The sequence below is a fragment of the Chiloscyllium plagiosum genome, chromosome 41, assembly GCF_004010195.1.
Source record: "Chiloscyllium plagiosum isolate BGI_BamShark_2017 chromosome 41, ASM401019v2, whole genome shotgun sequence".
Taxonomy (NCBI): domain Eukaryota; kingdom Metazoa; phylum Chordata; class Chondrichthyes; order Orectolobiformes; family Hemiscylliidae; genus Chiloscyllium; species Chiloscyllium plagiosum.
The window spans coordinates 8093201-8119466 of NC_057750.1; the positions used below are offsets into that span (position 1 = coordinate 8093201).

Genomic DNA, 26266 nt, shown 5'->3' on the forward strand with positions numbered 1-26266 from the left:
AAATATGTTGCCAAAAACATCTCTTAAAGAAGCCTAAGCTTGTTTCTTATTTTGTGTACTTTTATCAGCCAAACTGTATTAGGAGGCCTGAAAATGTGGATGTTTTATGCAAGCTATGGGAATGCAGCCTGGATGGTTGGGAACTTGGATTTTTTTTCAATGGAGCAACAAATCTGTGCAGATAGTTTGGTTATGCATTTCAAGGGTTTTTATTATAATGATTATTAAAAATTGACAACAGCCAACTGCTAAACTGTCAACTTTCAATCCCCTTTCCTTTGCATTTTTGAAATTAATGACTTTGTGGTACTCTTAAACAGGTGTCAACAATTTTTCACATCAGACTTTGAGAGTGCCACTTATTTAGCATGAAAATAGTGGAGAGCTGTCTTTATTGGATGTCCACAAGCACATTTTGGCTGTGATTTACCAAAAAATCCTGAAGGTGATTTGTTTTCTCTGTTGTAGAGAGGAACAGTCTTAAGCACAGGCCAAGGAATTTGCACCTTGTGATCTGCATAACTCAGTACCATATCCAACATTGCATTTATTCACAAAGTCACCCAGAGTTTATCCTGACCCATTGAAACACTGCGTTTTGACTAATTTTGTACTGTACTACATTTTGAATTTAACCAGCGCGATTGAATTCGTGTCCCAAACTCAGTGCTGAGCAGTAATTTGAGACTGGTAAATTTAATATAACATAGAGTTTAGCAAAGTTTCATGGTAACATCTAAAGTTGAACAATAAATAAATGACTTGATGGGTATTTCTAAGTGTCTTCTCTAGTTTGTAATCAAACTAAGTTTAAAGAATTCTTACTATTAAAATTAGAGGTTTTGAACTTGGAGAGGTCAGTAGCTGGGTGCGCTGATTGGATTCTGGATTAGAGTGGTGCTGGAAAAGCACAGCAGTTCAGGCAGCATCCGAGGAGCAGGGAAATCGACGTTTAGGGTAAAAGCCCTTCATCAGGAATACAGTAATCCTGATGAAGGGCTTTTGCCCTAAACGTCAATTTCCCTGCTCCTCGGATGCTGCCTGAACTGCTGTGCTTTTCCAGCACCACTCTAATCCAGAATTTGGTTTTCAGCATCTGCAGTCCTTGTTTTTACCTGTGCTGATTTGGAGCCTAAGCTTTTTACGTCCAACAAATGCTATGGAATTATACATTTTCGCAGCATCTTATTGCAGAGGAAGAGTGCATCAGGCACCTTTTTAAAAGAGCTATTCAATTGGCTCCATCATCCTGCTCTGCTCACTACCCTGCAAAACCCATATATTTATAATTCCCTCTTAAAATCACTGTTGAATATGCATTTACCAGTTTTACAGAGTGCATCTCGGATACTAATAATATTGTGTTGTTTTCTACAGATATGTTCTTGTCTCATTTTCCCCCTCATTTTATGACCAATTACATTAAATTTCTGTGCTCCAATTGTCAGCCTTCCTGCTGATTGTAACAGGTTTTCTTTATTCCATCAAAACCATTCGTTTTTTTGGCACCTACATTAAATCTCCCTTTGATCTTTTTGCTCTATGGACAGTCTCTGCTTCTCTTACCTCTTCACCTAGCTCTCTTTTTGATATGGTTCTCACAAATCTTTGAAACTTCTCTAAACTTCTCTTGACATACTTATAAAATGTGGTAACCAGAACTGAGCGCAATACTGTACTCTAGCTGAGATCTAATTAATGATTTATGAAGGGTTAGCATAAATGTCTTGTTTTTATACTCAAGATACCTGTCTTTATAGAACCAGTACTTTCCCTTGGTTTTAATTGTATTTTTAAACTGAGTAACCCATTGTCTAGGTTTAGTGTATGAGGTGTTTCCTTTCAACAGCAACCTTACTGTTTATGTATTTAAATGTTAAAAACAGACTATAATTAAAAATTCCCTATTTGCTAAGCAATGAATGTGTTGTTGTCTTTTTATTTTTTGGTATAAGCTCAGCATCGCCACTGCAATCCTTTTAGTCAGTTGGTTTCAGCTAATGAGCAGAAATGATGGCGTGAAGGGTTACAAGTACTATGAAAAACTAGGTAAAATTCTTGATCCCGCTCATTGACTTCCACAATACTGTCATCTACTTGATCTCCTCCTCATTACTATATTGTGTCCTATTATCCTGTCCCTTTAGCTACCTGATGAAGGAGCACTGCTCCGAAAGTTTGTTCTTCCAAATAAACCTGTTGCACTATAACCTAGGTTGAGTTTTTTTTTTAACCAAAGGATATAAAAATTGATGTCCAAAGTTTCACATGCGTGGACAGATGATAGGTTTGAATGAGAATGTGTATAGGGTAAGCAGGCAGGGAAACAATTAAGTTCTGAGTTTTGTGAAACAAGAGGTTCAGCTGAGCATGACTCTGATCAGATAAGAACTTAAGACTTAACAATGGGGTGCTGGAGGCAAGAGTAATGGGTTAACAAGGTGAAAAAGAATTCATTATGTAGAGCCATTTAATAATATTGGAAGCATTCAATATGTAAAGTCAGTTAACAAGGTGAAAAGCATTCATTATGTGAAGCCAGTTATTCACTGTAAAATGCCAGATGGCTTAATCTCTATTATTGGCACTCGCTGATTGAAACAGTCACCCAATCAATATGTATGTTGCCTTATCTGGATGTTCCTCCCTATAAGTGACTATATAATTCATTTAAGAATCTACCGTTTGAGAGAAGATAGAACTCCTGTCTATGTGCATGTGGGCGATTGTGTTCTCTCCCTCCAGGGCCCAGAATAAAGATGAAGGTAAAACTATTCTGTCTCTGAGCAGTTGCTTTGACTGATACAGGCTTAGGGAAATGGGACGACAATATCGAGAGTGATTGGATAATGTCAGGCAGCAATGAAGACAAAGGATTGATTATATAGCAACTTACTTCAATCATAACTTTTCTTTGTGTGTCACACTGGTCTGAATGCAATTTTCTGTTTGTGATGAGACATAGTTAATATCGAACTATGTTTTATGAGAAAACAGTCAAAAGAAATGTGATTGGTATACTCACGCTTCCCTCACTTCCATCTGTTTCGTATTTTTAATAAATTGCTCAACTGTAAAGAGCTGTTGAATTCCTTGTTGCTAATTGGATAGTTATTGAGGAAGTTGAGTTTGATTGTCCAAACATAAACCAAGGGAAGTTGCACAAAAAGCTATGTTGATGCATGACATATTAGAAGTGACTGTTTCTGTCCAGTCAACTACTTAATGAATAGCAAAGAATATATTTTTGCACAGAATGCACTTTTAAATGTGTACTTAATGTTGAGACTTGCCCTAGAGTTTAGTAAAATGACGACAAAGTTTCTGGTGCTTGTGTCTTTTGATTTTCATTAGTAGTAAGTTGATACTGTTGTTGATTGTGGACCGTGTTAACTTAATTTAGGAAATTGCTCATTGTGTGTGCAATTATTAAAATAGCTTGACTCTGGTTTCATATTAATATGGAGAATTTATTTGCTTGAGCATATAAAGTCATAAATGTATAATTAATTCTAAGTGTTTTGAGTACTGTAGTTGACTTGGGCTACTTTTGTAGCTTTGACAACTTTAACTTTGGGATTGGTGGAAAATATTAATTACTTTTATTGCCCCTGCTAAATTAGCTATGGCTGTTATCTAGAATTAAAAGCAAACTTGTGCTACTTTGAATGAGATTCTGTGCCACATAGCATTTAGCAAAAGTCCGCCTTTCAAAATGGGGATCAAAAGCAAAAGAGAAAATAAATCTGTCTTTGCCATAACCATAAAATATGAACTGTTCTTGCAAAGTAGATCAATATTGTGTTTTCTGTGCAGAATATCATTAGCTTTGACAACTTTGAGAATTAATGGAGGGTTGGTAGCATGAGGAATCCTAGTTTCTTGCATTTGTTTTGGACCTGCATCAGAACAGCCTCTAATTTTTCCTGTATGGTTTAGATGTGGAAGAATTTGAATAAGAGTTTTCTTGTACACAATTAATGTGTAGACATACATACTACAGAAGGAACAATACTTGACCTTACATTGGGAAATAAGGCAGAGTAAGTGATTGAGATGTCAGTTGGGGAGCACTTTGGGGTAAGTGATCAGAATTGTTAGTTTTGCAATAGTGATGGAAAAGGACAGAATTGATCAAAAAGTTAAGTTCTAAATTGGAGTAAGGCCAATTTTGATGGTATTAGACATGACCTTACAAAGGTTATTTGGGGAGGCTATTTGCAGGTAAAGGGACATCTGGGAAATGGGAGATCTTTAAAAATGAGATAAGGAGAGTTCAGAGATAGTTTGTTCCTGTTAGTATGAAGGGCAAGACTGGTATGTGTGCTGGATGAGGCTCTGGCCAAGAAAAAAAAAAGAGGCATTTTTAAGGTATAACAGCTGAGATCAAATGAATCCCTAGAAGATTATAAGGGCAGTAAGAGGACTTCCTCTAGAGGGAAATCAGGAGGGCAAAAAGGGGGCATGGGGTAGGATTCTCCTTAACCTTACTTGTCAAAATTAAGAGATTCTATAAATACATTAAGGGCAAAAGAGTAACTAATTAGAGAATAGGACTACTTGCAGATCAGGTATGGCCATTTGTGTGGAGCCACAGGAGATGGGTAAAATGATAAACTATTATTTATTTATTGTGGAGAAGAACTTGGAAGCTAGGGAACTTGGGGAAATAAATTGTAATGTCACAAAGAATTCATACTACCAAAGAGGAGATCTGGAAGTCTTAATGCATAGAGGAAGGTAAATCTCTGGAACCTGATCAGGTAATTCCCAGAACAGTGTGGGAAGTGAGGGAAGAGATTGCTGGGCCCCTTGCACAGGTGAGATGCTGGAAGACTGGAGGTTGGCTAATGTGGTGCAATTATTTTGAGAGGCTGGAAGGAAAAGCCAGGGAACTATACCCAGGTGAACTTTGCTTCAGTGTTGAGTAAGGTGTTGGGAATTCTGGGGGACAGGATTTGCTTGTATTTGGAAAGGCGTGGACTGATTAGGAATAGTAAGTATGGCTTGCTGGGAAATCATGTCTCTCTAATTTGAGTTTTTTGAAGAGGTGACAAAGAAGATCGAGTGGTAGACATTGATTATGGCTTTCAGCAAAGCATTTGATAATATTCTCATGGTAGACTGGTTACTAAAGTTAGATCACATGGGACACAGGGTAGCTAGCCAATTGGATACAAAATTATCTTTGAAGGTAGGAAACAGGTGGTGGTAGAAAGTTGTGGTTTTTGGACATGGAGGCCTGTAACTAGTGGTGTACCACAAGGAATTGTGCTGGTTCCACTGCTTTTCATCATTTATATAAATGATTGGAATGTGAATAGGTTATATGGTTAATAAGTTTGCAGGTGTCACCAAAATTAGTGGTGTATTGGATAGTGAAGATTATCTCAGAGTACAATGGAACTTTGATCAGATGGTCCGATGAGCCAAGAAATAGCAGATTGGGTTTAATTTAGATAAATGATGTGTGTTGCATTTTGGTAAGGCAAACCATGGCAGAACTTATAAGTGTAATGAATGGTAATGTCCTGGGGAACATTGCTGAACAAAGAGACCTAATGAAACAGGTGCACAGTTCCTTGAAAGTGGAGTCACAGACAGGGTAGTGAAAAGGCTGTTTGGCACGCTTGCCACCTTCACTCAGTGCATTGAGTACAGGAGTTGGGATGTCATGTTGCAGCTGTACGGGACATTGATTAGGCCACTTTTGGTGTATTGTTGCTCTTCTATAGCAAGGTTGTTAAAACCTGAGGGGGTTCAAAAGGGTGCTGCCAGGGCTGGAGGGTTTGAGCTTTATGGAGAGGCTGAATCGGCTGGGGATTTTTTCCCCAGTGTCGAAGGCTGAGGGGTGACTTTAGAGTTTTATGAAATCATGAGGGGCATGGATAAGGTGAGTAGTCAGTCTGATTTTTTTTTTTCCCCCAGGGTAGGGGAGTCTAAAACTAGAGGGCATAGGTTTAAGATGAGGGAGGGAAAGGGGACCTGAGAGGCAACTTTTTTGCGCAGAGGGTGGTGCATATATAGAATGAGCTGCAGAGGAAGTGGTGGAGACTAATACGATTACAACATTTAAAAGGTATCTGGACAGTTACATGAATTGGAAAGGTTCAGAGGGATTTGGGCCAAATGCTGGCAAATGGGACGAGATCAAATTGGGATGTTTGGTCAGCGCTGATGAGTTGGACCAAAGGGTCTGTTTCCGTGCTGTATGACTCAGATTTCACTGCTTCCTGCCCTGTTTTTAACTGATGTTTTAGAAATACAGCTATAAATATTCTTAAGGACTCATTTCCTTGATTACAGCAAGTTAAATTGAGCAGCACGATGTGTTTTGCTGGGAACTATTGTATAACCCTGATAAATAATCTCTTTATTGTTTAGAAGAATTGTGTCATTTAAGACACTGTTGAAGAAAACATATTGGTGTTTTTGGCTTTTGCTTGGAACTGCTTTTATGTACTGCATAATTCATCTACTTGGACTTGAAAGTTACTTGGCAATTTATATTAAAGTAACTGCTTTAGGCAAGGGTGAACTGAATGAGGTCGAGCACAGCCTTGCTGTTGTTTGTGAGGTAATTCTATCTTTGGTATGTTTTCTTGAGGACGCACAAGGTGCGGACATAATTACTTGTCTTCTGAGCTCAGGAAGGTCCTAAATTTGAAGCGAAGAACTCGCTTTTTGAACTCCACTAGATTGACAACTGCCTAAAGACCAGGAAAATTGACGTTCGGGCAAAAGCCCTTCATCAGGAATGAGGTCTTTTGCCCGAAACATCGATTTTCCTGCTCCTTGGATGCTGCCTGACCTGCTGTGCTTTTCCAGCACCACTCTAATCTTGACTGTAAACTCCAGCATCTGCAGTATCCACTTCTGCCTAATTGCCTAGAGTTCAAACAAACCTACCCAATTTTCTGATCCACCACTGTCGTCAATGTGAGCAATAGGTTGAGACTGCAATGAGTGTCCGGTTTATTTTAAACCTTTCAAAACACTAGCAGGTGACTTTAGAAACAACTATTGAAAGTTGCTCCAGTTTAGAGGTTGTGCACTGTATAGGGGATTTAGATCATGGTCTATGTAATATTGGGACTTATGGTTAAAAACACAAGACCACAAGACATAGGAACATAAGTTAGGCCATTCACCTCATTGGGTCTGCACCACCATTCAGTCATGGCTGATAAATCTCTCAGACCCATTCTCCTGCTTTCTCCCCATAACCCTTGTTCACCTTGATACTCAAGAACCTATCCGTCTCAGTCTTATACTCAATGACCTGACCTCCTCTGTCTTCTGTGGCAATGAATTCCACAGATTCACCACTGTCAGGCTGAAGAAGTTTCTCTTCCTCTTCATTGTAAAAGGTCTTCTCTTTACTCTATGGTTGTGCCTTCGGGTCCTAGTCTATTTTGTCTAGAAGGTTTGTCGCTGAATAGAGGTTTTCTTTTGGTTGCACAGACTTTGGTTATCTTAGTCATACTTTCTGGAACTGCCTTGCAATATCCTTTTGACTGTTTTTAACTTCACCTTGGGGAACATCTGCTTAATCTTTATTTTTCCAACAATTGGGTATGCCTTCCTTCATTGTTCAGAGCATTGAGTATAGGAGTGGGGAGGTCATGTTGCAGCTGTGCAGGACCTTGGATTATTGTGTGCTGTTTTGGCCTCCCTCCTATAGGATGGATGTTGTGAAGCTTGAAATGGTTCAGAAAAGATTGACAAGGAGGGCTGTACGCACCTCTTGAGCAGGTGGGGCATAAAAATGGGCCTCCTAATCCAGTGGTATGGACAGTACTACTACACCAGAAGAACTGTCCTCTAAATGGATTCAGATATTTTCTAATCAACCTGCTCAGAAGTTATAACACACCTCTGGATCAGGTGGGACTTGAATCCAGGCCTCCTGGCTCAGAGGTTAGAATACATTTCTTTGAATATTGAGCTACTGTCAACTGATGCTGCTTTTAATTGATAGCTATGGGTATAATTGCATTTTTAATTAGAGCCAAAATGAGTCTAGCTGCTATACCTGTGCAGTTTGAAGCTGGTTAAAGTTGTTCAAGCAAAATTATTTAACAACCTTTTTTCTGTTCCATGTATGGAGTACTTTTCTTTTGACAGCAAGCTAAAGGATTGACCAAGATGTAGTGGGTAATAAAATCATAGCACAGGATTAGGCTTAAATTCACGCAATCTCCTGCTTTATTGAAAAGATAACATCTTGGAAGGTTGTTTGGAAGCCTAGTTCCAAACTAATCATCTCTAAGAAACATCTCAGTTGATTTAAAAACTAGTTGGCACCATCCTTGCATGTATATTCTTAATCAATTTTAAATTTTGGCTTAAAGCTAAGATACCACGTCAATGGTGGTTGACCTTACTAACCTTACCAGATTTACTCTAGATTGCTGAAATGTTTGAGGAAATAATGCAAGTATTAATAATTGTACAAATTCTTGTTAATCACTTGAAAGAAGTGAGTGAAGTTGCACCCTTGTTTTAACCTACTTTCTAATCAATGTGTTCAGCGATGTTATTACACATCTCCGAAGGGTCTATTTCTGTGCTGTACATCTCTATGACTCTATCTCTGGATCAGGTGGAACTTGAACCCTGAGCTCCTGGTTCAGGGTAGGGATGCTAGCACTGCACCACAAGAGGGCCCCACCCTTTCTTTTAATAAAGGAAGGTGGTAATTTAGGTTACTGTACTTAGTCTAAAATTAGCAAATTGAAATGCTCATAATAGTCAAGGGTAACATTAGAAAGCTGCCTATTGAATGCATGGTTATAATGATCTTGAGCAGAAATCTAGGTTGAATTTTGGAAATAAAATTGTAAATCTACATGTCTATCAAAATACAAAAGCGTGAATAGTATTAAATCGATAAAATTGCATCAACTTGGGTATGGTATTTGCAGTTTTGAGAGGCCATTTTTAAAAGTAGAAAATAGGCAATTTAGATGAACTTGGAATGATAGCTGGGGTGAAGGGACAGTTGTGATTTGAACTTCTCTGAATTGCAAAATCAGCATTCAGCAGGAAATGGGCTGATATTAGAAAACTTCAATTAAGTTTGAGAAGGTTTGAAGTTTTTGACTTAAATTGTTCAGTACGTCAAATGAGAATAACTTAAGGATTAATAATTAAAAACGTTAGTTGGAGATGTAGAAGTTTTTCTATACTAAGTTATTAGAATATGGAAGTTACCAGAAACTAATTCATTAGTGGGAATTCAGTGGTTGTTGAAAAGTATTCATAAATATTGAGAAACAGGAAACGGGAGCAGATAGCTTCTCTGGAGATAAAACAGGATAGGTGGAACTGTTTTATTTTTATTTATTTATTTATGGGATGTGAGCATGTTGCTGGCAAGACTGGGTTTATTGCCTTAATTACATTTTGAATTTGAGAGGGTTGGGCAGGTCCAGAACAAGAGGACGTAGGTTTAGGGTGAGAGCGGAAAGATATAAAAGGGACCTGAGGGGCAACCTTTTCACACAGAGGGTGGTGTATATGTATCCACTGAGCTGTCAGAGAAAGTGGTGGAGGCTGGGACAATTGCAACATTTAAACGGCATCTGGATGGGTATATGAATAAAAATGGTTTAGAGGGATATGGGCTGGGTGCTGGCAGGCGAGACTAGATTAGGTTGGGATATCTGAATGATGTGGATGAATTGGACCAAAGGGTCTGTTTCCGTGCTGTACATCTCTGACTCCAATTCAATTCATATATTATAACAAAATGTTTCAGCATGTCTTAACATTACTTTGAATCATGGGACCAATTGACAGGGTCTTGATATTTCATATGACTGTACAGTATGAGGCTTAAACCTATAATCTCTCATGACAAGAGTGTTTTCAACAAAGCCAAGCTGATGCAATCTACTCAAGGTTAGTGGGTTCGGAAGAATTGAACTATTGTAGTATCAACTGGGAGCGTGTGCGGGGTATTATTCATAATATTATGTTATCCCCTACCCCTTTCCAAGAAATAAATCTTGCTTTTTTTTTGTTTGTTAATTTGCTGATAAAACCTTCAGAACCTGTTTTCTGTAACATTATTTTGAATGTGAACAGAGCTGAAATGTGACCGTTTGATTTGTGCTTCTGCTGCCCTGGGACAGTTCCATTGCCTCTGGCAATAGTTAACATCCTCGATGAAGATATCAGGAAAAGAATCTGGAGCACAAGCAAAAAAGGCTGTTAGATTTCAACTGAATATTACTACCATCAGGCCAGAACTTTCATGTCATGGATAGTGCCTTTCTGGATTGTCTTACCACCTGAGTGCCTGGTGATTGATCATCTGAAGGACCTCCAAATCAGCAGTGCAGTCAGCTGTCTGATTCTTTTTGCTTAAAAACCTACCAAGAAAATTATTATTTTTTTAAAGAGTTCAAGGTTTGCATGTCATTTTTGTCCTTGACTGAAAGTCACGATTGCAGCTACTTTCCAGCACCTTTTATCTACTATAACTGAATTGTTTCGTGGGATTGATATGGGCACTTCATTAAATCTTTCATCCTTTTATGCTATGATACTTGTCATGTGAGGTATTGTGGGCATGAACATTTGTGTTAATGCTACTGTGTTTAAATAATGTGACTTTTGGACTTGACTTTAGAGTGCATATGATTTGTGTTCCTCTCAATGTACAAAAAAGGCTCCCAGTTTATCGAAGGTCACTTTATCATATGTGAATTTTGACAGAGTCTCAGGTTATTTCAATGTGCAGAGTCTTTCTGACTTCTGAAATTCAGACATCTGTTCGAGACAAACATTTTTTGAAAAATATACAAATATTCCCCATTTCTAGCCTCTTTGGCTGTCATCTGTTTTTGGATAAGTTTGGATTGTTCTGGTTTGTTCCTATATGTGGGCAATGCTGGTAAGGTCTCACTGCAGGTCCTTGGCTACCCTTCTATAGCAATTGTTTTACAGCTGAGTAACTTGCCAAGCCACTTCAGCAGGCACTAAGAATTGGTAGGTTTTTTAATGATGATTCAGTAATTTTTATGGTGAAGGCCTGCAGATTATTAGGTTTATTGAACATGGTTTCTTAAGTTACTATTGTAGCCTTTCAACATCCAACCTCTGACTTGTGGGTCAAATACCTATAATAGAGCATTTCCAGAAGTGTGTAATAGATTTCAGAAAATAGGATTCAGCTGACATATTGCATCTTCACCTATTCCAGAGACACTAAAGTCAGTTTTATTTTCAGTTTTTCCTGATCCGAAACAGACTAGGGTCAAAGTAAGGATATATTTAATCATTTGGCTCAGTACTACCCAATCTTAATTTACTGTTTACTGAAGCTTCTTGATCGTCAATGATTTCTTCACGTGACTAGAAATGGGACCAGAGAACAAAAATACAGATCAATGAAAAGTTAATTGACAAGTGATATACAATGGAAACAGGCCATTCTGCTCATCCAGTTTTGCAATGTTTATGCACCTCTTGAACCTCTTTTCATCACTCATTCAATTCTGATCAGTGTTATACTCTGTTTTCTCCTTGCATTTGTTTGTTTAGCATCCTTTCAATTTTCTGTTTCAGCCACTCCGTGTTGGAGAACTTCATATTCTGATTAGCTGGTCAAAGAATTTCCTTCTGAAATTCCTATTTGATTGATAATTATTTTGTTTGGTTCTGGTAGAGGTCATGGAAATGAAACGCCTAACCTTATTTTCATTCACTCATATGCTGCCCGACATGTTGACTACTTCTAGCATTTTTGTTCTTGTCTCAAGTCAGTTTGGTTAAAATGCAGCTGGAAGTTAGCTTGGAGAAAGTGTTATCGTGTTGAGCTTTGTCTGAAAAAGGATGTTTCTTTCTTGTCCTATCTTTTCCAGTTACTTTTTCTCTCTGTAACTGACCTTTAATTCTGAGGCATTGTATGGTGTAACCTTACTTGTCAATTGCTACAATGATTTCAGACTGGAGGGAAGTGTTGCTTCCTTGTTTGTGGATGTGTCCATAAAATTGGAAAAATATAGCACTTTATCATAGCTTCCCTCCCTAAAATGTTCAAAATAAAACTAAATGACCAGAATTCATTGTGTATAACTCCTGTAGTTGTCATAAGTTTTAAATGTCTACAGTTACTTTAATAATTATTAAATATTTAAAAGAAACTACAATTGAATTAAGTACACTGTCGGATGATCTATCAAGCAAGTACAAAGCATTACTTAATTAAACTGAACATGATCAAATCCTTTTAAAAATTCTGTTTCTGTTAAAACAGAGCATTCGGGTATGGAATTGAGACTTTCTGGTTAATGTATCTTAGTCATAAACTTTAACCAGCTGGAGAAGTTTTGAAGCTCCTCCATTTTAAGCAATGAAAATTAAAGATTAAAACTGCAGTTTGCCTTATTCTGTGGAAATAAGTTAACTCTAGCCTTGATTATCCCTTCAATGCAGGGAATGTTTCCATTACATGATTTCTGTGAAGTATAATATTCAGATGCATTAATATTTTGTACTTGTGCCGATTGAGAAATACAATTAGGAAAGAAAAACAAAATATTGAAATGTACATCAATTGATTAGTATCTGAAAAGATGGCTTGACGTTTTTGTGAAGACTGCCATACGGTTTGCCAGTTTCTAGTCCCAATAGGACACAGTTTGCATTTTGTGTTTTTCTTTTCTCTCCTGCTATACTGCGCAAGAAAGATAAGTTTATGCTACATAATGAAGGGCTGGTGGTTACAGCGCTGTCATTGTTTGGTGGTTGTGGCAGCAGCAATTTAGGGTGATGAATTAAGAATATGACAGGAGAAAGAAATTAATTTTAAGTAATTTTTCATTGGCAAAATAAACCCAGTGAGAACACTGATTAGCTAACTGTGTAGCCTGGTTCTGAAAGTTTACCAATTTGCATCGCATCATAGTTTTTTCCTTTGCTGTGGAACATGCTCACTGGTAATGTGCTATTTTGTATAGCAATGATCATCCTTTCAAGTAGCGGAATGCTGTTATGCAGGTCCTCTGCTCTGTGTGTGTGCCTTACTAATGAGAGCTCTGAGCCTGTCAAATTGTCATATTTTCTTACCCTTCCATTTATATCCAAAAGTTTAAGTGTATTAAATATAGTTTGATCTTTCCTTCTCTGCCAAATTGCAGTCATTGGGAGTTGTATGAAAAAAAATTATTCCATTTCATCCCAATATGTATTTTTTTAAAAAGCATCCAAATGGAAGCAGCATTGTGTACTTGTTAAGCTAGTGCTCGGTAATCCTCACTAATTGAATGTGTTATCTTTCTTATTCTTTTGCTTTTTAAAATTGTCTGCAAATTTTTTTGTTGATAAGCTACTGTTTGCAATATCAGTTATTTTGTTTCTGGAATTCAAGTGCAATTCCCCTGTCAGTTATGATACAGTGTAGGCAGTAATAATTTATCAAGTATGCAGGCTGCTGAACACTTGCACAGTATAATTGAGGTCTTTATATTGATCCCTGAAAGAATTGATGCTACTCTGATGTAATTTTTCTGCTGTGATTGTTGGGTGATGGCCTTGATGGTGCATTAGTTTCTTGTAAATAGCCTCTATTCTTAACAGTGGTGTTTAGTCTTATAAAGACAATAAGACCCACAGGATTAATCTGACCATAATTGGCCTTTGATGTATTACAGCAATGTTTAATGGTTATGTTAATTGAACTTTGTAGATTCTGTTCTAGTGCCAGTCTCTTGAATGAATTTCCTAAAAATACCAGAATTTAATTCCCTTGTCCTTTAATTGGGTAGTGACTAAAGTCGGTGCCCTGTATAATAAACCATAGATGGAAGGAGATCCTTGCTGAATTCCCATTGTGTACTGAGAAAACTGGCCTCTACCATGCAATTTGTGGTGGTGCTGCAATTGACATCAGATCCATATTAGTATGTGGAGTTGCTGACACATTATGTCTGGACTAACAATCCAGTTGCCCAAGCTAATGTTCACCGGTTCAAATCCAAGCATGTCACATGGTAGATTTTAATTCAATTGGTTTAACAAAAAAATTGGAACTGAAAGCTAAAACTGACTGTCAGTCACTGCTGTAAATACCCATCTGGTTCATAGATTTCCTTTTCTAAGGATATTAATGTCCTTGCCTGGTCTGGCCTACATGTGAATTCAGACCCACAGTACTGTAGTTGATTTGTCAGTGCTCTCTAGAAGAGTTAGCATCTAGTAATAAATTCTAGGCTTGATATATGCACTTGGGCTTTGTATATGAAATTTTAAAAAAAAACAAGATGTGTATTTAGGAAATGAGCATGAGAGCTACTGTGCTTGACTCTTGACAAATGCACTGATACAAGGAAGGAATGCATCCCATTCAGGACAGGGAGAACTTCTAACTAAATATGAATTGCCAGTTCTTCTATCAGTGCATCTTGTGAACCTCACCAATTTAATAAATTCTGGATTTGAAAACAAGCCTCACTAATGTCATTAAAAACTCACTTGCAAAAGGAAATCTGTTGTCCTTACCTGGTCTAGCCTATGTGTGACTCCAGATCCATCGCATTGTAGTTGATTCTTAAAATTCAGTTGTCAGCAATGCAATTAAGGTCAATTAGGGGCAGGAAATGAAAATGAGTTTTAATTTTCGATTTTGTAAAGTTTTTTGACTTTTTTTAAAAAAGGTTCAAAACAAAAATTTGAACAGTGAATTCAAACATTTACAAGAAATCATGTGATCTAAGCTAACTCATCATCTGTCCATCTGGGGAGGTAGTTGCTAAGCTATTTGTTGATTTGAGTTTGATCTCCTGAGTCAGAAGATCACAAACCGATTCAGAGACCTTATTTAGAACTGCCAAATTGCTCTTAGTAGCAGTGTTCAAATAGTCTGGGCAGGGGAGAAGTCCTGAATTTCTAAACCGTGAACTCCACAAGTCCAAGTCTCTGGAGTTGTCAGAACTGGACATCCTACAAGGGAAGTCAGACTTAATATTTTGGGTCTGCAGTTAATTCTGATTCTCTTCACAGACGCTGCCACGCCAGCAATTTCTGATTTTTAAGAGTCAAAACTTTACACCATCTGTACTTTTCATTTTGACATCCTACAGGACCCATTTATATTATAAGTTTAGGGAGCCAAGATGGAGTGATGCATGAGAAGTTTGTTTTAAAGGATTCTGTGACATTAGCTGAAGAAAATAGTGCAGAAATTTACTAAAAGAGAATCAGCTGTGCCAGCTGAACAAGAAGCATGGGGTGGGTGTGATGCTTCAGAGGTTTGAATATCCTTAAGGCCAAAGGGATGAATTTTTCTTCCTGATATTTGCAATGTAATTATCCAATTGTTCTTTACTCGTCTAATTTTTTTTGGTGTGGAGAAATTGTTTTTGTTAAAAGTACATTGGTAGCCTGCTATGAATATTTGCAATTAGTGACCTCATGAACAAAAATAAAAATAAAGCTTATAGTCTAGTGAGCCAGATTTCAATTTGAAATCTGACTTGCCCAGTAATACCATTGACGGGGAACATAATACATAAAATATTTTTTTTAAAAAACAAAAGTATAGAGGAGAATATTCATCCTACATGCAATTGTGATGGCAGAGCAGAGCTGTGATCTCCAGATGTAGAGATTTTAATTTTTTTGCCATGCCTGTTCACACAATCTTTGTTTATGATGTTTGGGGCTGTTTTGGTAAAATTTCCATTACAGCAATTTGGCTTGCCTGAGCCGCAGGAACCTATATCTTGAGCTGATAGAATACAAAGATCATGATGCTTTAAAGTGGAGAAGTTCAGAATTTAAAAGACTCTTTGCAATATGTAAGTGTCACAGGCAAAGCATTTGTTACCCATGCCTAATTACCATCTGAAGGTGTTTTTGTTCTGCCTCCTTAAACACTGTAATCCATGTGGTATAGTTAGTCTTTGTTCAAGGATTTTGATTCAGTAACAGTGAAGAAAGGAAAATATAGTTTCAATCGAGAGAACTAAGTGGTTTGGCACATCACCATGTTGGTGGTGGTGATGCTCCCATTTGATGTCTTCATTCCCCTCATTGATGTCTTTTGTACTGATGTACTGGATTCCCATCATTGAGGATGGGGTGTCCTCATGTAATGTTGTAAGATTTAAATTGGACTATCTCTCTAGACTTTAATGTAATATTAAAGGGTTAAACTGTGCTGGCTTCCTCCAGAAGCTGAATATTATGGAAGTTGGTGTGGACGACACTTCATGCAGGAATGCGGATGATTCCCACTTCATTTGGGCAGCCTGTGACCAGCGGTGTTCCATAGTGAAGAATTTAAGTGTGTTCAAGAAAATTTTCTTTAACAATACGTGGATGCTCCTACTCGAAGGAGAAAAATTAGGCTGCCTGGGTGAACTTTTCACTATAGTTTCCCTTGTTTATGTTTCCAACCTACTTTAAACAAAAATACAGCATTAGCCATCCTCCAGTCAGCAGACACCTCGCCAGTAGTTATAGATGATGCAAATATTTCTGCAAGGGGTCTCGTAATTACCTCTCTCATTCCTACAACATTCTGAAGGATTCCTGATGAAGAGCTTATGCTCGAAACATCTACTCTCCTGCTCCTCTGCAGTTTGACTGGCTGTGGTTTTCCAGCACCAAGTTCTTGTTCATCTCTTAGCCAAGTTTCCGTAATAGCTATGATGTCCCCATCCATATTTTTAAACATGCTGAGTTCATCAACCTTAGCTATAAGACCCCTTGCACTGAAATAAATGTAATTTAGCTCTTCAGAGTTACTACGTTCTCTGACTGTCACTTGTCGTCTTTTCTAATTGATGAGCTGTCCTCACATTCAGAACCTTTCCCCATCAATCCTTCTGTTTACACTGCAACTTAGAGTGGGGGTAGCGGAAGAATTCTATCAGTATAAAGTCTCCCTTTAATGTAATGAGCAAATCTCCCTGCTAAGATATTGGTCCCTCTTGCAGTTTAGGTTAGATCCATCCTTTTTGAACAGGTCTTTTCTATCCCAAAAGGCATTCCAATTGTCCAAAACCTTGAATCCCTGTACAGTACACCAGATCTTCAGCCATTGATTTATCACCTTTAACCTTTTGTTCCTTCTCTCCTTTTGAGTTTGGTATTGGAGAAAACCAGAAATTTAATACTTTTTCTAACGTTCTATTTTGTAGTCTTCTACCTAACCTCTTAAATTCACACTCTGCTGCTCTAATCTTTCCCTAAAAATGCCATTGCTACCGGTGTGAACAATAATTACTGTACTGATTTCTCAATTTCATCTTTATGCTTAAAATGTTTAGAGACGTCCATATTCCGAGCACCAGGAAAGCAACAAACCATCCTAAATTTACGGTCACTGCTGCAGAATCTCAATGTTCCTGACAGGAGTGTCCCCACGAACAATTCTGTTAAATTTTGTCAAGCACTGCTTAACAAAAGAACCATTCCGAGTGTCCAATATCCAACTACCCTTCCATTTTCCTTGGAGAGACTAGCCCTCTCTATAGTTCTAAAACCTGAACATCTATTTGACAGAGGTGTGGCCACCACAGATCTTTTGAACTACCTTCTTACCTTTTCCAACTGGAAGATATTTTCATTTTGTGGGGAAGACCAAAGATAAACAATGAATAAATGAAATGTGAAATTCAGGCAAAACTTCGTTCACCAGAGTGGTGAGAATGTGAAACTTGCTACCTCAGGGAGTGTTTGATATGGGCAGGATAGATGCATTTAAAGAATGATTAGATAAGTAACAAGGGAGAAAGGAATAAAAAATGTTTTGGTGGAGTTAGACAGAGATTGAGGGGAGAGAGATAGTGAGTGAGAACATTCCTGTGGAGCATTTGTCTGGTTGGGTCAAAAAACCTGTGTTTTTGTGCTGTAAAATTCCAGTACAGGTAGTTCTTTAACACAATGGTTGCATTCTTGTGTAACCTCACATTGTTTCTAAAGCACACTTTTTCTATAACGCTTAGCATTGATGTCATTGCGTTACAGCCAACACCCATTTTAAAAGTTCACGCTTTAGAAACCGCGTCCCCAGTCTTGTTAACAAAACGTGTTATTGTAGAATGACTTGTAATTTAATGGACTGTGTGAAAATTTCTTGTGCAATTGTTTGAAGTATTTTTGAATGAAATCTCAACAGGATTAAGTACTGATGGAATAATGATGGAACAATGAGATGAATTGCATGTGTATTTCTCAGTGTGTTTACTAGTGGTGATCCTTTGGCTTTTTGTAGGTCTTTAGTGTAATCTCGACAATGCTTTAACTGAAATAATATAGGTGAAATTGATTAATTATTGTCAAATGTATCCTAGATACAGTGAAAAGTTTTGGTTTTTGTGCAGTACGGGCAGATCATAATGTTCAAAATACATACGGGCAGGAGGACAAAGGTGAGGAATACAAAGCTGTAGCTGCACAGAAAGTGCACAAAGTGAGATCAACATTTAAATTTAACATTTGAGGTCCATTCAGAAGTCTTAACAGTGGGGAAGAAGCTGTTCCTGCACTTGTTGATGCCTGTGATTAAGCTTTTATATCTTCTGCCCGATGGAAGAGGTTGAAAGAGATTATAACCATGGGTGGGGCCGTTGATCATGTTGGCTGCCATTCCAAGGCAGCAAGGAATATAGATGGAGTCCATGAAAGGATGTTTACATTGTGTGATGGACTGGGCTGTGTTCACAATTCTCTATAGTTTTGTACAATCCTGGGAAGAGATTGAATAAAAATATAATTTTTAAATCCTAGAATTCAGATTATGCCCAGAAATCTGAACTTTATTAAACTGTTTCTAATATCCTTTGAATTTCTACATGAAATTCATGTTATGAAAATATTGGTTCTTTACATTAAAAATTACTTTTTCCATGATGCAACAAGCTGACTTGTCTCATTTTATTTCTAATCATGCTCTTTTTTTTTTCTCCAGCATAAAATTGACTGGAAGGAGTAGAGGATGACTGGTGGTGTTGAGACAAAATCTCACCTGCATATTCAGAGTGGAGGTAAGTAACATAAGAATGTGTTGACTGTGGAATAATCTAACTTCATGGACAAGTGTTGATTTGATCATGACATTTTGCTGAGGTTCTCTGATATAATCCCCAAAAGGATTACATGGGTGATAGATACTGCCACAAGTGCCATTTAATTTAACTAAAAGATAGCAATCATTAAACATATTTTAACTTATCTAACCTTCTCTACTCCTTTAGCCTTAAGGTTGCTATGGATTTTCAAGGTGACTGCACTGTAGATTTTACTGTTTTGTCTCTATAAATTGAACAAAAATATAATTTGACGAAATGTGAGGCACTGCGTTTCGGTAATACCATGCACAGGATCTGTACAGTTAATGATGGGGCCCTGGGTGGTGTTGAAGAACCGAGAGACCTAGGGGTTCGGTACATAATTCTTTGAAAGTTACATCGCAAGTAGATAGGTGGTTAAGAAGGCATTTAATGCACTTTCCTTCATTGCTCAGACCTTTTGAGTACAGGAGTTAAGACATCATGTTGAGGTTGTAGAGGACATTGGTGCAGCCTCTGCTGGAATATTGTGTCCAATTCTGGTCATCCTATTAGAGGAAAGATATTATTAAACTGGAGAGGGTTCAGAAAAGATTTATCAGGATGTTGCCAGGACTGGAGGGTTTGAGTTATAAGTAGATGCTGGATAGGCTGGGACTTGTTTCACTGGAGCATCGGAGGGGTGGCCTTTTACTAGTCTATAATATTATGAGGGACAAGGATAGGATGAATGGCAAGTGTCTTTTCCCTAAACTAAGGGAGTTCAAGACTAGTGGGGGCATGTTTTTATGGTGAGGAGAAAGATCTAAAAGGGACCTGAGGGTCAGTATTTTTATACACTTTGTTCCAGAGAAAATAATGGATGTGGGTACAATTACAATGTTCAAAAGACATTTGGATTAGTGCAGTAATAGGAATATGGGCCAGGCATGGGCAGGCCGGACTGCTTTAATTTGGGAATGTGGTCGGCGAGGGCTAGTTGAACTGCAGGGTTTGTTTCCATGCAATGTGACTGAAATTCTTTTGGTGATAAGTGAATGGAGGCACACTCCAGTTGGTTCTATGCCCATATGTCACCACTAATTGCATAGCAACATTACTGAACAGATAAAATCACTGCTGTAATCTCTGAAGACTAGTTATCTTGCTTGACTTTAGAGTTTGGTTGCTGTACAGTTGTTTTGAGATTAGATTGTAGTTATTGTCTTGGCTTGTTTAAAAATCGATGAAATACCTTCTTACAAACACTCATTGTAAAAATTATACTTCAGTCTTGTGTGTTAGTTCAAAACCTTGCATTGCTTTCATCACTCATAATAGTCCTACAGGCATGCGTACTTCACCTTTTAGAGAGCAACGCAAGTTTGTAAAAACAAAATGTTCACTCTTTATTTTCAAAAAAACATTCAAGTGAATAAGCATGCATCTTGTCACCAATGCAGTTTAATTTCCAACCCTAGATAACTACTTCAACGACAAAAACTGCTGGACAAAATCAGCAGGCCTAGCAGAATTTGAGAGAGAAATAGTTAATATTTCAAGTTCAAATGACTCTTAATTTCTTTAGTCCTAAAGATGTCACGTTTGATTCAAAATGTGAACTTTGTGTCTCTCTTTGCAGATGTTGCTAGACTTTGAGTTTCTCCAGTTTTTTTTTTTGGTTTCTGATTTCTAGCACCGACAGTATTTTGCACTTATTGATTTTTTTTTCTTCTCTCCTTTTCTTTTACAGGGATTTACTGGGACCAAATTTGTTAACTTCCTAGGACAGGAAGGATAATACTGAGGACCACAAAACCATGGGATTAGACGCTTGTTTTGCAAAAAGTGTCAGTTTATAACTCTGCTCCTTTTCAGATTGCTAGGAGTTCTATGGTGGTATGCTGTTGACCCCCTCAGGATGATTGGATAATTATGATGGCAAAAAAACAGGATGTGCGGATCCCAAACTACAGCATCAGTGTCGTGGGATTATCTGGAACAGAGAAAGAGAAGGGCCAGTGTGGTGTTGGGAAGTCATGTTTCTGCAATCGATTTGTCCGCCCTAAAGCCGATGAATTTCATCTTGATCACACATCTGTCCTCAGCACCAGTGACTTTGGGGGCCGTGTTGTTAACAATGACCATTTTTTGTATTGGGGTGAGGTTGGTAGGACGGTGGAAGAAGGAGTTGAATGTCGAATTCATGTGGTGGAGCAAACAGAATTCATTGATGATCAGACTTTTCAACCGCATAGGAGCACCGCCCTACAACCCTATATTAAACGTGCTGCAGCTACCAAATTGGCATCTGCTGAAAAGCTGATGTATATTTGCACTGACCAGTTGGGTCTGGAACAAGACTTTGAACAGAAGCAGATGCCAGAAGGTAAACTACTGATTGATGGTTTCCTTCTCTGTGTAGATGTCAGTCGAGGTATGAACAGGAATTTTGAAGAGCAACTTAAGTTTGTCACAAACCTGTATAACCAAATAATAAAAACAAAAAAGCCCATTGTGGTGGTGCTGACAAAATGTGATGAAGGTGTGGAAAGGTACATACGTGAGGCGCATTCCTTCGCCATGGCAAGAAAGAACCTCCAAGTGGTGGAGACATCAGCTCGATCAAACGTCAATGTGGAATTGGCCTTTAGTACTTTAGCACAGCTAATAGATAAAAGCAGGGCAAGACCCAAAATAACTCCATATTATGAAGCATTGAAACAACAAAGTCAGCTGATAGCTCATGGAAAAGATAAGTATGAATTTATCATTAGCCACTGTGTCACCCATCATAATGAAAGTTGGATGAATGCGACTAGAAAAATGCAAATGAAACCTGAATTCCAGGAGTATGTGGATCTAGAAGGAACTCTGAAGGCCAAAAAGCTGTTTGCACAGCATGTCCTGATGCTCAAGGACAAGCACATTGAACATTTAAAGAACAAATACCTTAATAGACTTGTGCTCGCTCTTGATGCCCTATTTCCAGATCTGAATGAGATTGAAAACTTGAACTGGCCCTTGGCACAGCAGAGATTGAAGACCAAGCAGGACTTCTCGACCTGGTTTGTTGTCCTTAGTGAGACACCATGGGATAAAACCGATCATATTGACAAAGTGGATGACGACCGAATTCCATTTGACCTGCTGGCTGGAAAATGTGCAGAAGATCAATTCAGAAAACATTTGGAGAAACTGAAGAATGAAAGAAAGCGAGCTGAGATGAGGAAAGCTTTCAAAGAAAATCTGGGATCGTCTCCTTTCATAACCCCTGGAAAACCATGGGAAGAGGCTAGGAGTTTTGTTATGAATGAGGAATTTTATCAATGGCTCCAAGAGTCTGAGTACCAAGATATTTACAGTAGACATCAACGTGAGATTATTGATAAAGCCAAGGATCAGTTTCAGGAATTGCTTTTAGAGTATTCTGAGTTGTTTTATGAATTAGAGTTGGACGCGAAGCCCAGCAAGGAGAAAATGGGTCTCATTCAGGATGTTTTGGGTGAAGAACAACGATTTAAGGCACTTCAAAAGCTGCAAGCTGAACGGGATGCCCTTGTCTTGAAACACATTCACTTTGTATACCATCCGACAAAAGAAACTTGTCCAAACAGTCAAAAATGTATGGACAGTAAAGTTGAACAGTTGTTGGCTGCTCGATTTTATCGATCTTCTGATCGAAGTCTTGTGAACTCTCATTTGCACTCGAGTGCTGACAAACTCAACCTTGTACTTCTTGGCAAGGATGGGCTTGCACATGAACTGGCTAATGAGATTAGAGTCCTGTGTACTGATGATAAGTATGTGCTTGAGGGCAAAATGTATGAATTATCATTACGACCAATAGAAGGAAATGTGAAACATCGGGTTAATTCTTTTCAGACATCTACCTTTCAACCTCATGGTTGCCTTTGCCTCTACAACTCCAAAGAATCGCTGTATTACATAAAGGAGAGCTTAGAGAAACTGAAAGAGTCGACATTAGACCGAAGGGACAATCACTTAGCTCAGCTGCCTCTAACCCTAGTTTTAGCAAACAAAAGGGAGAGTGGTGGAGAAACACTACAAACTTTGAGAAACCATGGTCAACAACTTGCCAACAAATTGCAATGCCTTTTTGTTGATGTAACGTCACACAGTGTAGGTTCTGGGCGAAACTTCAGTGAATTGCAAATCAATCAGGCTTTGAAAGGCTTGTTGGATACCATGAAACGCAATTTGAATCTAGTAAGTGCATCCCCCAGCATTAAAGACTTAACTGATGCAGATCTTCGGGTAGTCATGTGTTTGATGTGTGGTGACTTATTTAATGTGGATGAAGTCCTCCTCTCCATCATTCAACCTCATTTTTGTAGTTCATTGCAGCCTGGGAACAGCAATTCAGTAATGCTTGAATTAACAATTGGAGCAGTACGTAGAAGTGTTGAAGTATCAATCCTTTCCTATCATTCCTCTTTCAATATAAGGAAAAACCAGTTAGTCCATGGGTACATTGTTTTTTATTTGGCTAGACGCAAGGCTTCTTTAGCAATGCTCCGTGCCTTTCTCTCAGATGTGCAAGACATCATACCTATTCAGCTAGTAGCAATCACTGAAGGAACTGAGGTGTCAGAGAGCGATGTTTCACGGGACCAGCTTGAAGAAGGCCAGGAAATTGCTCATGAAATCTGTGGAAGGTTTACTGCAATTTCCAGTGGACAGCCATTCCAACACAATGCGGAGATTTTTGCTAAATTTTTTAGAGATGCAACTGAAAAGAAAATCTTCGTTGAAGCTTCACACATGTATGACAATGCAGCAGAAGCCTGCAGCAACCCAGAAGATGTGTTTAACCTTTCTCCCAGGCCTGGCTCACCACTCAATAATTCAAACTGCTTTGACTATGAGGAGGACATTGAAGGTCCGCCACCCTATGTTGCACTTCAAGATGAAACTTCTGGGCCTCCATTGGCAAAAGAGCACCCTAAGCTCTTAATGGACCTTGAAGGGAATGACAGTTATTCACTATATAGCACTCCCAGCTCTTTTGAGAGGCTAAATAACAAAGTACCTCCTCCTGTAAAACCAAAGCCAATGGTACATTTTGACAAACTGATGAAGAAAATGGATTCCTCTGAAGGAAAGGAACTAGTCAGCAAAGAAATGCCGAGAAAGCCTTCGACAGTAAGTTGGGCACCTTCTGATGATGGATCATATACATCTGATTATGCAGAACCAATAGACACTTTGGTGAGACCAAGAGGGGATGAAGAGAATATCTACTCAGTACCACATGACAGCACCCAAGGCAAAATTATTACAATTCGGAATTCCATTTCTGCAAAATCACAATCAAATGGAAGTGGTAATGGGTCAGATAGTGAGATGGACATCAGTTCTTTGGAGCGCCAGAGAAAACTCTCCTCTGTGAGCAAACCATTGTTGTACAGAGACCGGTCCAAGAGATTAGGCAGGTTTGCAAGTTACCGAACAAGTTTCAGTGTTGGTAGTGATGACGAGCTTGGGTCTGTGTCATCACAGAAGAAAGCAGAAGCTGATTCTTCACTTCCTAAGGGAGATACTGCAACAAATACATTTGAACCGGATGGAGATGAGTCAAAGCGAGGGAAGCTGCTTCGTAGTTTGAGAAGGCCAACATCAAGGGTAAGAGTCCTGATTTCAAATGACGATGAACTAAAGGGCATGTACTCAAGTCATAATTTAAAGTATGGGAAAATGATACAGAAGAAATAAAATTTGACATATAATAATTAACAAATTGCATTTTCTAAGATTTGCCACACATGGCATTATTGTAGTCACCTGACAGGCCTAGTATTTCAGAAGCCTGGATCAATGATTTGGAAGCACAAGTTCCAACCCTGCTTTTACCTGTGAGAATTTAGTTTAATTAAATCTAGAATGTAAAATTTGCTCTGGATTAGGAATCTTGACCATCCACTAACAAATTGTCCAAAAAATCCCATTTACTCGCGAGTACTCTTTTAGGAAAGGAACTCCTGCTTCTTGCCCTTTTCTGTTCTGTATCTGTCTTCAGATCTGCCAGACATGTAGTTGACTCTTAACTTCTCTCCTAAATGGCCTGGCAATTCTCCCAGCCAGAAAACAGCACTGTCTTTTGAGAGAATTGTGGATGGGCAATAATTTCTGGTTTTCCAGTATTGCCCACTTGCATAAAGAGCACCAAGTATGTTGATTTTGTGTTTCCAAAGAATTTCAAAAAAAACTATAATTTTGCACATTAACTTTATACATGTAGAGGCATATTTTGCACTGTACAACTCACAAATACTGAAGGTGCTAAGTCTTGCTGTTGGTAGAGGTATTTTTATAGTGATTAATTGAGTATCGACTAAGACGAGATCTGGAATGATGAAGTTTATTAGATTCAGTGCTAAATCTCTTGCAACAAATGGACACAGTCACTGAGCAGTTTGCATTTATCTAATGCCACTAATGTAGGAAAAGACCCCAAGGCATTTCACAATTGAACAAACGTTGATAGTGACCCTGTCAATATTAGAATGACTAGCTAACAGCTTGGTTGAAAAGAGTTGTTTTAATGGTTTTTGGAGAGATATGGCTGAATATATTGCTGTAAATGGGTCAGAGACTTTGGGTTGGGGCCTATGGGCCCCCAGAACTTTAGGTTAACTTCTAATACTTCTCTGTTGCACAAAGTTAGATTTTTATGTTCGAGTGCTGATGTGATGGTGGAACTCTTAACTTTTAAACTTGGAGTTAGAGATGTTGTGAATCTAGTGAAGCTAATACAGCTATATTTATGCACGAGACCATTTGAAGACTTGTGTTCAACAGCATCTTGTCTTGAGTAACAGCTGCTCTTATTAAAAGGAATTTGAAGTTCTCCTCCTGTGATTGCCAACTACCTTAAGTTTCAATTTTGAAAAGATACTACACAAATAAAATAATACTCTGCCTTGAAGGTACAAAAGACTGCTTCAGAAGATGTTTGAATTCAGCCCATGTATGCAAGTAGGTTTATAAAGCCATTAAGGTCCCTTCTAGTTTTAGCAATTGGGCCTATTACATTTTTAAAAAATATTCCATTTCATTTGATTTTCCGTGATTGACCTTAGCTTGCTTTTAGGAGAAAGTGAGGGCTGCAGATGCTGGAGATCAGAGCTGAAAATGTGTTGCTGGAAAAGTGCAGCAGGTCAGGCAGCATCCAAGGAACAGGAGAATTGACGTTTCGGGCATAAGCCCTTCTTCAGGAAGAAGGGCTTATGCCCGAA

The 26266-nt window shown here is 38.3% G+C and overlaps 1 protein-coding gene across 5 annotated transcripts in view; it reads left to right on the top strand.

The window, feature by feature from the left end:
* Window positions 1-26266, top strand: part of arhgap35a (Rho GTPase activating protein 35a) — a 141533-nt gene that overhangs the window by 25906 nt on the left and 89361 nt on the right. For 3 of the 5 annotated variants that reach the window (XM_043680877.1, XM_043680876.1, XM_043680878.1), the window contains 2 exons: window positions 18929-19004; window positions 20761-24653. In XM_043680877.1, coding sequence (XP_043536812.1) covers window positions 20943-24653 — 3711 coding nt within the window. In that variant the 5' untranslated portion in view covers window positions 18929-19004; window positions 20761-20942. Of the gene's footprint in view, window positions 1-14646; window positions 14667-15528; window positions 15548-18418; window positions 18422-18928; window positions 19005-20760; window positions 24654-26266 lie in introns of those variants that run through there. The other 2 variants (XM_043680879.1, XM_043680880.1) reach the window with 2 other exon arrangements.